A 12,500-nucleotide genomic window follows, 5' to 3' on the forward strand; every position below is an offset into this window, starting at 1 on the left:
GAGAGACAGAGAGAGAGAGAGAGAGGGATAGAGAGAGACAGAGAGAGAGAGAGAGAGAGAGAGAGGGGCTGGTGGGAGAGAGAGAGAGAGAGAGAGGGGGAGAGAGAGAGACAGAGAGAGAGAGAGAGAGAGAGAGGGGGGGAGAGAGAGAGGGATAGAGAGAGACAGAGAGAGAGAGAGAGAGAGAGAGAGAGAGAGAGAGGGGCTGGGGGGAGAGAGAGAGAGAGAGAGAGAGACAGAGAGAGGGGGGGGAGAGAGAGAGGGATAGAGAGAGACAGAGAGAGAGAGAGAGAGAGAGAGAGAGGCGGGGGGAGAGAGAGAGAGGGAGAATTATCAGTGGCGTTAAGCAGCTTAAGTTGAATGATGCGAGATGCTGTAAGAATTCCCCTGTTTGTGTTTGTGTGTGTGAATGCGTGCGTGCGTTCATGTGTCCGTGTGTGTGTGTGTGTGTGTGTGTGTGTGTGTGTGTAGCCCCATCTACGCAACAGCAGAACTCAAGAAGTCCCAAATTATGGTGGAAACAAATGAGGTGATACCATTTTGAACCGGGCTTCTCTCGCTGTGTTGGAGACACTGGTTCCAGCTCCAGACAGGACAAAGTTTAATGAGAAAGAAAAGTAAACAGGTACAGTGTCATGTGATTTAATAGGTAACCAATCACAAGTGGAGGGGAACTCCCTACATCTGTCGAAATCTACAAGGCTCATTTGCATTGCAAACCAGAGCCAGAGATATGCAAATTTACCCAGGGAACACAGGCTGTGCCTATAGCACTTCTCCACTCCCTACCTTCTATCAATGTCTCTCTCTCTCTCTCTCTCTCTGTCTCTCCCGCCTTCCCTCCTTCAACCCTTCAACTCTCTATTTCTCTATATTCACTTCCACATATCTCCTTACTTCTCTTTTCTATCCAAAATCACCTCTTATTCTTCTTAGCATCTATTTCCCTCGCTGTCACTCTTTTGTTTTTTTATTTAATCGTTCTTTTCCCTCCCTTTTATCATTTATTGTGTTTTGTTTTTTTTGGCATACCGGACCTGGTCTGTTCATTTAAAACAAAAATGTAAAAATTATTGCAAACACCCTCCCTCTAATCTCTCTCTACATAGTTTTGTGATTCAACACTATGACTCATTTGGCCTCACTGAGTTCTCACGTTCTGTTGTTTGTCTTGTAAACTACAACTAAATGCAACTCGCCTTAAATCCATTTAATTCCGGCCTGTCTTTCATCTTTGCTGAAGTTCTTTTGTTTACACACAAGCCCACTGGCCCCCAGCTATGTCTGCACCACAGAAACAATTGTAGTAATGTGTATTCAGATTTTGAGTACTTTATTTGTACTGTAAACAAAGTAGTACAGAGGCCTGTTCTAGTGAGGCGTCTGTGTGTACGTGTGTGCGTGTGTGTGTGTGTGTGTGTGTGTGTGTGTGTGTGTGTGTGATGGTCACCAGCCATCCTGTAGCATTATTCTCCCTCCCTCTCGCTCTCTCTCACACAGCAACTGAAATGAATTTATTGCCATCTAGTGGTCAATCACACTCATTACTAGTCATTAATGTTTTTTAAAGTGAGTTAGTTTGTGTGTGCGTGCATGCAAGAGTGAATAAGTGTTTATTTTATTTTTTTTGCAGTATGACAATTTAAATCCACTGTTTTTAAACCCACCACCCCCCACCCCACCCCACTCCCACCACCACACACACACACACACACACACACACACACACACACAAAATCTGTAACGCATCTCATGTTCTTGAAAAACATTAACTTTATTGATCACAGTGCTCAGAGGTTGGTTGTCAGAACAGAAACGTACAGTCAGGAAGTCGGACGATCCATCCAAACTCCACAATACAGAGATTCAGATCAGATCAGTTACTCTTGTTTGGATCACCTGATAGACCACAGTGCAAACATCTCCATTCTCTGAGGTTCACTATTCTTTAGGGTCACTAATACCAAGACAAGTATCCATGTTGGGCACCAAAGACTCCGTTTGAAGGGTTTCATTCCAAAATGCTCCACATCCATTTTGAACAATGTTGCTACCTGATGTTCATCGCTAAGTTTTTTTTTTTAAAATGGAGACAATTACATTTTCTCCAAAGTCATTAGGTCTTAAGGTAGCTAGAGACATAAATGATATTCCACAGAAAAGTTTAGATCCTAGTTATAGTGGGTGTTTAATTTTTCATATAGTGGATAAGTCTCATTTTGGAATCAAACTCTTCATTGTCAGTCAAGGTTGGAGTCAATTTCGCAGCAGGCCACTCATACTAACACAAATGGACAAATTAACAGAAACACCAGCATGAAGACTTCCCTCAGTGATGGGATGACCCACTCTGGTCCTACAGAGCAAGGCCAATTTTATTACTTATATGATTATGAGTGATCATGTAGCTGTCCGTTGTTTTAGACGCCGTTACATAATCCCATATATGCACATGTGGGATCATACCTGGAGATGGGGATTGTCTTACTGGAAAACATCACTTCCATCAGCATAGAAATGTATGATAGGATTAAGTTAATTGGTCACAATGGTTTGCTTACTGGTTATTGGAACTTGGATGAACCTCTAAGGGGTAAACCAGAGGGAAAATGTACCAAAATTCAATTCATAGCCACCATCATTGCCTAGGGAATACATGTTGGTATTTCTGTAATATTTTGTCCATAACCTGTATATATAAGTTCTTACTTACGACACAGTCGGACCTGATTGTTATGATGTTTAAGATCAGGTATTTTCATTGTCTCTTATGACCATCACAGTAAATTCAGTGGTTTTACAAGGTTTGACTGACCAACGTCTCCATTGTTAAGCACAGTCAGTTCATGACTTCAGTCGATTTAGTGTGAACACTCTGGCATACACAAAAGACCTGCAGTCAAAGAAGCACAGACTTGGACTAGTCTGTGCAGTTGGTATGGCTCAGTGACCCTAGATCAGTACTGAATCCGTGAGGTATTAAAATACAAGGCAGCCTGAGGCCAGGTATCTTGAATGGCTCTATACTACGGCAGTAACTTGAGTGATTCCAGTCAGCCACTATAGGGGCTTACGGAGAACCAAACTACTGTAGTTTTTAGGTAGCATAGAGTGATGTTTCACAATGTTCTGATCAACAGTGCGTGGTTCATGGTTTGCGCTCAGTAACAAGAGCTGTTCTTGGAAGGAGGTTAAACCAAAAAACAAAAAAAAGGCTGAATCAGTCAGTAAGGTTTCTTAGTGGCTATTGATACATGAAGATGCGAGTAAGGCATCTTAGAATAAATCAAATCTGTCAACAAAGTCGGGCTTGCTAATACAATACAGTTGCATTCAGAGATAGTCTATGATTCTCCATTACAGTAGCTACATCACCTGCAGTATATAAGATCAAAAACAGTGCTGACTGTGTGCACTTTAGACAACAGTGCGGTTGATACATATTTACTTTAAGACAGAGCGGGAGTTAAAAAGCAAAGCCAATAGAGAGTGCTATGGAGAACAATATGAATAATTGACCAGAGCTATAGATAGATACATAGATAGATAGATATGAACATGGCCATTTTGGTACCAAACTCGACCAGATACTGTACTTTATTGCACTATACTTCATAGAAAAGGCTCAGATAACACGTACTGTAACTATAAGACTCAAATTGTTAAGAAAACTGTTATACAAATGTATTATTCAATTGTTTTACTTTTACATATATTTTATCTTTGATGGACTTATAGACTCTATTGTAGAATATATGTAGTTGTGGCTGGGTTGTCTCAGGTTATGTATCTATAGCTCTGGGAAGACATGGGGCTTCTGTTAGCACCCTGCACACAGCCTCACCCACGGCAGAAGTGAATCTTAAATGTGAGGACCTTATCTATACATATCAATAATAAGAACAGAGTGGTAAGAAAAATCACTGTTTTGTAGGTGCATCTTAGACTTGGACCAAACAGCATTTACAAATGTATGGTTTGTTTTAGGCTACATTAGCTCCATATGGATGCAGTTTGCCACTAAGACAATACAATGAGTCCCAGTTTGGTATACTTAAGTGTGACTGACAATTTACCTCACACTATCTGAATTGTCCTGATATTCGCCGCAGGTTAAAACAAATCCTTAGAAATATTTGCAGTCACTGATTGGCCCAAGTCTTTTCATGACCCAGTGCCCGCAGCATACAAATTCAAACACAGAGGTGTAAAAACAACAGCCTTACAAAGCAATTAAAAAAGCCTTGGAGAGGTAAACAAAACACAGTCAATGAGCAAAAGAGTCAGTGATGTATCAGAATAGTATGTTGGTACCTTGGCAATGCTCAGTGGGTTAAAGACCCACTGTTGACCCCGACACTGGGGTCAAAGATCATATAGAAAACAGCCTGCTACAGTATTGTGTGTGTGTGTGTGTGTGTGTGTGTGTGTGTGTGTGTGTGTGTGTGCGTCTGTCTGTTTGCCCGCATGCATGCTGGTATGGCAGAAGTGAAACGGACAGGATCTGAAAATGAACAGTTTGATAAATATAAGAAAGCTAATACAGAAAATGGCAAAACACCATCGCAAAGTGTGTTTCACAGAGAGACAAAGTTGCTGTTAAGGCTTTGTTGAATGTGAGCTTGTAAAGTGAGGTCATCGGATAAATGCACCCATAAAGTTGATACAAAAGTATCAACAGTGTAAAGAGAATCAGATTTCCCCAAAACCCATATCCAGTAAAAACGTATATACATTGCTGAGATTTTGGCATGTGGATTGCTGAGGTACACAGACGTACAGATTATACTGTATATAACACTTAAGAGTAATGTCGTTTTCTACAAGGACACAAACAGTCATGGCTCTTGTTTGTGTGTCAGCTTCAGTCCACAAAGATCCAGCCGACTGTCAATATCAGTGTTCAAGCAATTCTTTCTAAGCAACTCAGCAATACCAGTGGAGCAAAGCTGAAGCCACTTTATGTCAGTCAGTCAGTCAGTCAGTCAGTCAGTCAGTCAGTCTTACAGATTACACAAGTACGTCAGAATACATTTTACAGTTTACAGTACCTTTACAGACCGACTTGGCGCTTGAGTTTAAAACGCACTTCAGTGAAAAGTAGACAAGTGAGACAATTACGAAATATCATCCGATAGAAGTGCAAGCTGTACAAAAAGAGAAAAAAGTGAAAAGAGTTTAACATATATTATCTAAAAGTTTTTAAAAAGCATAGATATATAGGACGTATTCATATATTTTTCTTCTATATTCTTTCATATATTTTATAGTCATCTTTCCAGCACAGTCCAGCTGACTTGTATATAGATTTTGGCTTTCAGAAGTCTTTTTTTTTCTCTCCTAGCGGAATTGTGCAAACACAAAACATCTGTCTTTCTATTTATTGATTACTCACTCCTCTTACGCCATCGTCCATAACCTTTAAATTCTATTCCCGCCTTCCTCAATTATTCTGAAGCAGATATCACAGAGGTAAAGAGCAAGAGAGAAGGCGTGACTTTGTCAAATTGGCATTTATTTACTAAGATTATTCCTCCATCCGTTCTACCATCTATCCCTCTCTCTGCATCACTTTTTTTATTCCCTGCAGTGCTATGGCCCTCTCGCTCCAGCAGAGGGAGCCATTTCTCACCAATCCCAGAGCGGACTGCCGCCAAGCGCTCCCACTGTCAGAGCCTGTGTACAAACAGGGGCGGGAGGAGACGGGCTGGAGAACAAACACGGAGGTGCATGAACACTCCTCTCCTCCATTTGGAAAAGGTAAGATGAAACAACAGAGGAAACACAGAGGAGGAAGGAGTCAGGATTAGGGGATGTCCTCGCCCTCGCCGCCTCCTCCCTCGGGCTCGGGCTCCTCGGCGAGGGGGTGCGTCTGCGCGTCCGGGGGTGCGTGTGCGTGCCGCAGGCGGCTCCAGCGGGCCTGGTTCTTGTGCAGGTGGCCCATCATGGTCTGGCTCAGGAGGCTGGGCTCGGTGAAGCGGTGCCACTCCTCAAACAGAGGCTCCACGATGTAGGAGATGAAGCCTGGGACACACAGCAAAAGGCGAGGGAAAAAGAGTTAGCACCCATGGGTGTGAGTGATGGGAGCATGTTGACCCCCAAAACCCCTTATCGCCATCTCCCAATGAGGTGAAGAACGTCTTCTATTAGGGACACGAAGGATAACGCCCTGCTTCTACCAACACTCCTGCATATGGTGTGAGTGTGTGTGAGTGGCTTAGAGGGTTATGGCAGGAGTGTGTGTGTGTGTGTGTGTGTGTGTGTGTGTGTGTGTGTGTGTGTGTGCATGTGCTCTAGTGCTCACCTATCTGGATGGCTGGCACAGAGTCAGCCTGCTGGTTACAAAGAGGACTAATCTCCAAGTCAAACTTCCTCTCCAGGTCACCTGGCAGGTCAACAGGCAAAAGGCAGGTTCAGAAAACAGCATGTAAAAGAAAAGCAGAGCCATAAGAAAAGATGAGATAGACGCAGACCTGGATTAAAAAAACTGCAGATGAATACGTTTAAACATTTAGAGGAAAAGACAAGAAAAACGCTAAGGAGCACACAGTAAAGCATATTTTCAAGGGGCTACAGTACATGTAGAATTAAGGGATCTTTTAACCATTTTCCTCAATGTATTTTTGAGCGACAGCAGGTTTGGAGTGAGAGAAGACACACCACTCACCCTGCCGGTAGAATTCCTCACACACCCTCTCACTCCACTGCCTGCTCAGCTCCCAAACCCGACACGGGTTACAGACGTCTGCACACTTGAGAGCAATCTGTGGGAAGGGACAGAGATTCACACACAGATCAACAGTTAGCTTTATGATTTAAATGAAATCTATGTCATTCAGATTCAATTACAGTCTGAATCTCTACTTGTGTGTAAGCGGGTGCGTGGATATACTGTACTGTAATATGGGCGTGTTTATTACCTGCAGTATAAAGTGCCTGTGTGGAGCATGTTGAAGGTCCAGGTCCTGGTTGTCCAGGTGTTCTCTGAAGGTTGACAGGAACTCATTCTGCCTGCTGATGTCTGTAGCCAGGATGAGAGAGCCGAGCTGCTGCTCCATGTCCTGCCTGCAGGGCGGAGGGGGGCAGCACTGAACCAAAAACCTCCACTAGGGAGAGTGTAGTGTACTTCTTGACTCTGCCTGTGCTCTATCTATGGCTGCATTTTTCGTAATATATATATATATATTCACTAGAAAGTATTATAGGCTATCCAGTGGCCTGTGTGCACACTGAACCCATTCTACAGCTAAGTTTTGGGAACCTATTTTCAAACGAATGGACAGGGTGGGCACTTCAGCAGGGGGGATGCTTGCCAATACAGGGGCTTGAACCTGGATCGTCTTCTGGATTGAAGGATGGTCTCTTTAAGCTAGTGTGTGTGTGTGTGTGTGTCCTTACGACATGTCGGCCGGCAGGTGGGACAGCAGTCCTGACTCTCGCAGCATGCCCACAGTAGATCTCCAGTGGTGACTCTCCAGCACAGACGTGTTCTGGACAGGAACAGGAGGGAAGTAACAACCAAAACTGTTGGGTCGGTTTTTCTTTTTACTGAACAGGCTTGGCACTAGACCGACCACACATGGTGAAACACACATTCACACGTGGCAACGCACTGATATTCAATAATATTGAATATCACTATATTTTCTGCGGTATCAAATATCACCCCCCAACCCGGCTGCGGCACCATGTGTTGCTTAGATCACAACTGTGTAAACTTTTAAACTTATAAACCTATAATCTACTAGTGGTAATATATAAAAAAAAGGGTTTTTTCGGTAACACTTTCTATGAAGCCCGTGTCTATAATACATTATAATCATACTTATAATACATTATAATGTCATCATAATGCCTTATAAGTATAGTTATAATAATGCATAGACAGTTATAATGCTTTATAACATTACTCATAATCTGTTATAAAGCTTTTTCATTTAAGTGGTAATGAAAAAGCTTTATAACATTGTAAGTAATGTGTTTATAATGTTATAAAACATTATAACTGTCTATGCATGATTATAACTATACTTATAATGCATTATGATGGCATTATAATGTGTTATAAGTATGATTATAATGTATTATAGACACTGGCTTCATAGAAAGTGTTACCAAATTATCATAGTTGTAGTGAAAAATTCCACAATCAGCCCATTTTCCTGGAAATAGCAGGAATGAGCAAATTACACCAAATGGCCATTGTTTCCTCCCATGGTTGAATAGTATGATAACATTTCTAGAAATTTAGAAGAAATAAAAAAAAAAAAAAACCCACAGATAATATATATCGTATATCGCAATATTTTGGCGATATTATATCGATATTACATTTTGGATATCGCCCGAGCCTAAGTCGCTCTCACACTCACACACACCGAGTCACATGACCTGGTACCTGGTAGAGGGAGGCGAGGTGGTGCCTGGTCTTGATGAGGAAGGGCTGGTTGACTCCAGGATGGTCCACGTCGTGCGCCGCTGCTGCCATCAGACCCAGGAACACGTCCAGAGGGCTCAGCTGCTCCGCCAGCTGCAACACACCACACGGTCCACAGGGCAACAGTTGGTTTTACGTCACTTTCACTGCTAAACTGTCCTTCATTAGAGCACAGGATGTAGGTTTTCTAGAGATGCAAGTATAGCATATCCTGTGTGTGCTTTATAGATATGGCCTGTCTAAAACTAATTTCCTTGATCAAGTCACGTTGTCAATTGTTGTTTTAAAGGTCAGTGATAACTGATTCATGAGCTAGTTACACAAGCCAGGGTTCAGTAAAGTTCTGACTTTTATTGAACTGTATTTACGCTTTTATTTAACAACTCTACTCATTGGTGTTTAATCTCGGGATGTGCAAAAGTCTACATTTTCATGGTTTCATAGTCGTGGGTTGTCTCAACTTATCGACTAGTCGGTGTGTACAAAATGGCAAAATTCAACATGAGCTTATTGGGCTGTGGGCAAAATAACTTCAAAAAATAACTATTAATATTAACCATAAAAAAACAAATGAAATGTATGTTTTGAAATGTATCTTGTCATAGGAATAGGAAATATCAGTTCAAAAGAATGCTATACATGACATGGCAGGCAAACTACTATCATTATCACACAGCCTGTGAAGAGGTGGGCCTTTAATGTTATACCCAAAGGTTAATTATTACACAACTAAGTAACAGATAATCACTGTATAATTTTTGAAAGATGGAAAAAGCTTAGTGCAAGACTATCCAAAACTATCATATACATAATGGCCTGCAAATAGACCCAAGAAATAATAATGCCAAAAATTAAAGCTCAAAAAATAAAAAAAAATAATAATGATAATATAAACGTCGACACATCTCTAGTTTAATCTTCCCCTGTGGAAAACGGAAAGTTCCTATTTACAACCACAGCATAGTAATGGACACACTCCAGCTCACCATAACCAAAGTGCATTAATATTTGAAATGGAGGAGTACTTTTACCTCTGGGATTAAATGATTTCATCTGACACAGTGGAACCTCTTGGATTGCCCCACAAATGACAAACCCTGCCCCTATCTTGCACTCTAGACGGACTAAAGCACTCACTCAAAGTGACGGACAGGATTTGAATTCATAATCGACCTGGGTCTGATGGTTAATGGACGGTAAAGGACAAAATGGCGTATCGATCCGAGAAGCAGCGCACTTGACGTTTTTGGGATCTAGAGCACACTGGGTACATGCCTGCCGTACCAAATCAAATTGATTTATTTAATTTAAGTGCTTTTAACAAAATAGGTTTGTCAGAAAGAGCTTTACAGAGCAACAAAGGTCACAAATACAATTACCGCATTATGCTGTATTAGGTAAAAGATGTATGGTCACACTTAATCTGGTCAGAGGGCTTCGGGGATTTCTCCAGGCTGTGTGTGGGAGTGTTGTCAAGTTTAAGTGAGCATGAATGAATCCCTCAGGCAGTGAAACTAATAGAATGTGTCAGGGAGAAGCCTGGTGAATCATTACAGTGTGTGTGAGTGTGTGTGAGAGAGAATCAGAGAGACAGAGAGAGACTGTGTGTGTGTGTGTCAAGACAGTTTTATCACCTTGGGCTCCTTCAGGTAGCAGTACATGGCTTGTGTGACATCAGCAGCGTGGACAGCGTTGTGATAGGGATTGTGGGAGTGGTAGTCCTCCTGCACCATGCCTGGCAAGTCAGGAGACAAGGTCAGACCCCACAAAACTACTTCACCTTTTCAACACCTTGAACAGTTGGTCTAATGGGTTCAATGAAAGGTAAAGACTTAAGATTTTCAAATTAAGCTCCAACTCCAAGATCTATTGACTTCCTAGGACCTTGCCCAGGAAAGAGCAGACATGAGCAAATATAACCAAATTAATTTCAAATACTTGGGGAAAAAACAGGAGGAGCTCTGAGTTTAGCTCATCTAACAATATTTGAGGCTGTTCAAGTATCTAGCAAATTCCTCAAATCAACTACCTAAAATATTAGCATGCATTTTCAGACATTTTTTTTTTATACCCAAATCTGCTCTTTCCTAGGCAGCTGTGATGGGAAGCAAGTAAAGATGGATGGATAGATGGATGGATAGAGGGATTCATGGTTAGTTGAGCTGCTGAGTGTGTAAATGAGCGAGTAGCTTACCCAGAAACCTGTGCAGTTTGACCATGTCCAGCTGGAAGTGGTGAATGAGACCGTAGACATTGAAGAGGTGGCACATCAGAGTCACCAGGCTGTTACCTGTGGCACAATGCACACACACACACACACACACACACACACACATGAAGATACGCCTAGTGCAGAGTCAACGAAAGTCAACTGCCTAAGAACTGATTACCCTATACATATGTGATTACCATTTTACTATTTTATTGAGATAAAAAAAAAAACGTACGAAAATATCTCAAAACAAATTAGAAACCAGAAGAACAAGAATAACAAAAACATCTTCATGACAAGCAAAGACACAACTGTGGAAACATGGACATGGCATAACAGAATCTAACACAGAAACAACATGGCGGAAAATAGTCTACCACCAAGATCAATAACATCCACAAAATGAAAAGTGAAATGAATAAAAATAAGTTAAAATGTAAGTAATGTAAGTAATATAAGTGCTCTTGCTCTTACCGTTTGTGAGACGATCGAAGAGGAAAATGTCAAAGTTCCATGTTCCCACTTTTGACAGCATATGCTGTAAAGAAAAGACAGATGGTGTAAGACTTAATCCACGATTCACACGCGGCACACAGTCATGAGTGTGTGTGTGTGTGTGTGTGTGTGTCCTCACCGCAGCTTGCCCCAGGTAGTCATCATCCAGTAGGTGCAGGGACCCGGGGGTGTGGGGCACCAAGCCCCTCAGCAGCCTGGAGGCGTGGCAGTACCTCTGGAAGCTCAGCAGACGCTTCACCTTCCTCCTGGTGCCGGACTCTACCTCCCCCTGCTGGGCGCTGGCTGAAATCGCACGCGCACACACAGTCGGACGATTGACGATGATCGGGTGAAAACGAGGCAGAGTCGCCGCTCGACTGCCACCAAGAAGTCTAATGGACTTTATGAAGGAATGATGGTGTTTTCTTTAACAAAACGTTGCTTGCTGGGAAAATGAATGGATGTCAAATATTGCTTTACTGGTTTCTCAATTCATGGACGTTCAGAGCTGCTGTGTGTAAATGGGTGGAGAGACCTACTGTTGAGGATGCGCAGGTCAATCAGTGGGTAGGAGCCTCTTCTCTCAGCCAGCAACACACCAGCATGACCAGCGCTCAGTCTGCAGTCAGCTGGAGAGAGAGAGAGAGAGAGAGAGAGAGAGAGATGGGGACAGAGTAAGGGATGGACAGAGGAACATACAGAGATTATTACTGTTGTTTTAGTTGAGGCATGCTCAATTTCCGTGCTACTACAGTTTGTCAACATGATCTGTATCGAAATCATGAATCAAACTATCCAGGAGGAGATATTGAGGAAAGATGGACAGCGATGAGAGGGAAAAGGGGGAGGAGGGGGCAGTGTACAGATAAAATACAGAGCAGAGGCTACAGCGGAGGGAAGTGAGGGACAGAGTGTGTTGATGTGCGAACGATAAGATGATCTGCAGCAAACAGGGTGACATGGGGAAAAGAGAGCAAAGTGTTCCACAGTGCCATCGATGTTCAAGACACACTAACAGCCTCGTAAAAACAGAATTAGATTCGGCCCTAAATCAGCCGCTGTGAAACAAGAGGATCTTTGACATGGCTTAATCACCAGTTCACATCATGAGGCGGATCTGGGTTTGACTGGGGAGAATGGATTTGGTGTCATGGGGCAGCTGCTCTGCTGAATGTCTGAATACATTTCACCATCAAATAAGATTGTACGCAACCAGTCCAGCACTATTCTTTTTATATGGTTTTGTTTACTAGTTTAACAAGTTTACTCACTTTCTTCATCGACTCCGCCATCACAAGAATTATTTTTAGGGCCTTTTAAACAGCGAGGGAGGAGCCAAGCTAGTTTTAAAAAAAT

The 12,500-nt window shown here is 42.3% G+C and overlaps 1 protein-coding gene across 2 annotated transcripts in view; it reads right to left on the reverse strand.

The window, feature by feature from the left end:
* Positions 1-5,498: 5,498 nt before the first annotated feature.
* The window catches only part of LOC139927041 (3',5'-cyclic-AMP phosphodiesterase 7B-like), a 16,371-nt gene continuing 9,369 nt past the window's right edge, over positions 5,499-12,500 (reverse strand). For both annotated transcript variants that reach the window (XM_071919018.2, XM_071919017.2), the window contains exons 2-12: positions 11,684-11,773; positions 11,284-11,447; positions 11,124-11,187; positions 10,632-10,727; positions 10,072-10,172; positions 8,399-8,530; positions 7,399-7,490; positions 6,921-7,065; positions 6,668-6,764; positions 6,305-6,385; positions 5,499-6,024 (exon numbers count right to left, since the gene is read on the reverse strand). In XM_071919018.2, coding sequence (XP_071775119.1) covers positions 5,807-6,024; positions 6,305-6,385; positions 6,668-6,764; positions 6,921-7,065; positions 7,399-7,490; positions 8,399-8,530; positions 10,072-10,172; positions 10,632-10,727; positions 11,124-11,187; positions 11,284-11,447; positions 11,684-11,773 — 1,280 coding nt within the window. In that variant the 3' untranslated portion in view covers positions 5,499-5,806. The remainder of the gene's footprint in view (positions 6,025-6,304; positions 6,386-6,667; positions 6,765-6,920; positions 7,066-7,398; positions 7,491-8,398; positions 8,531-10,071; positions 10,173-10,631; positions 10,728-11,123; positions 11,188-11,283; positions 11,448-11,683; positions 11,774-12,500) is intronic.

Source organism: Centroberyx gerrardi, chromosome 18 (assembly GCF_048128805.1).
Source record: "Centroberyx gerrardi isolate f3 chromosome 18, fCenGer3.hap1.cur.20231027, whole genome shotgun sequence".
Taxonomy (NCBI): domain Eukaryota; kingdom Metazoa; phylum Chordata; class Actinopteri; order Beryciformes; family Berycidae; genus Centroberyx; species Centroberyx gerrardi.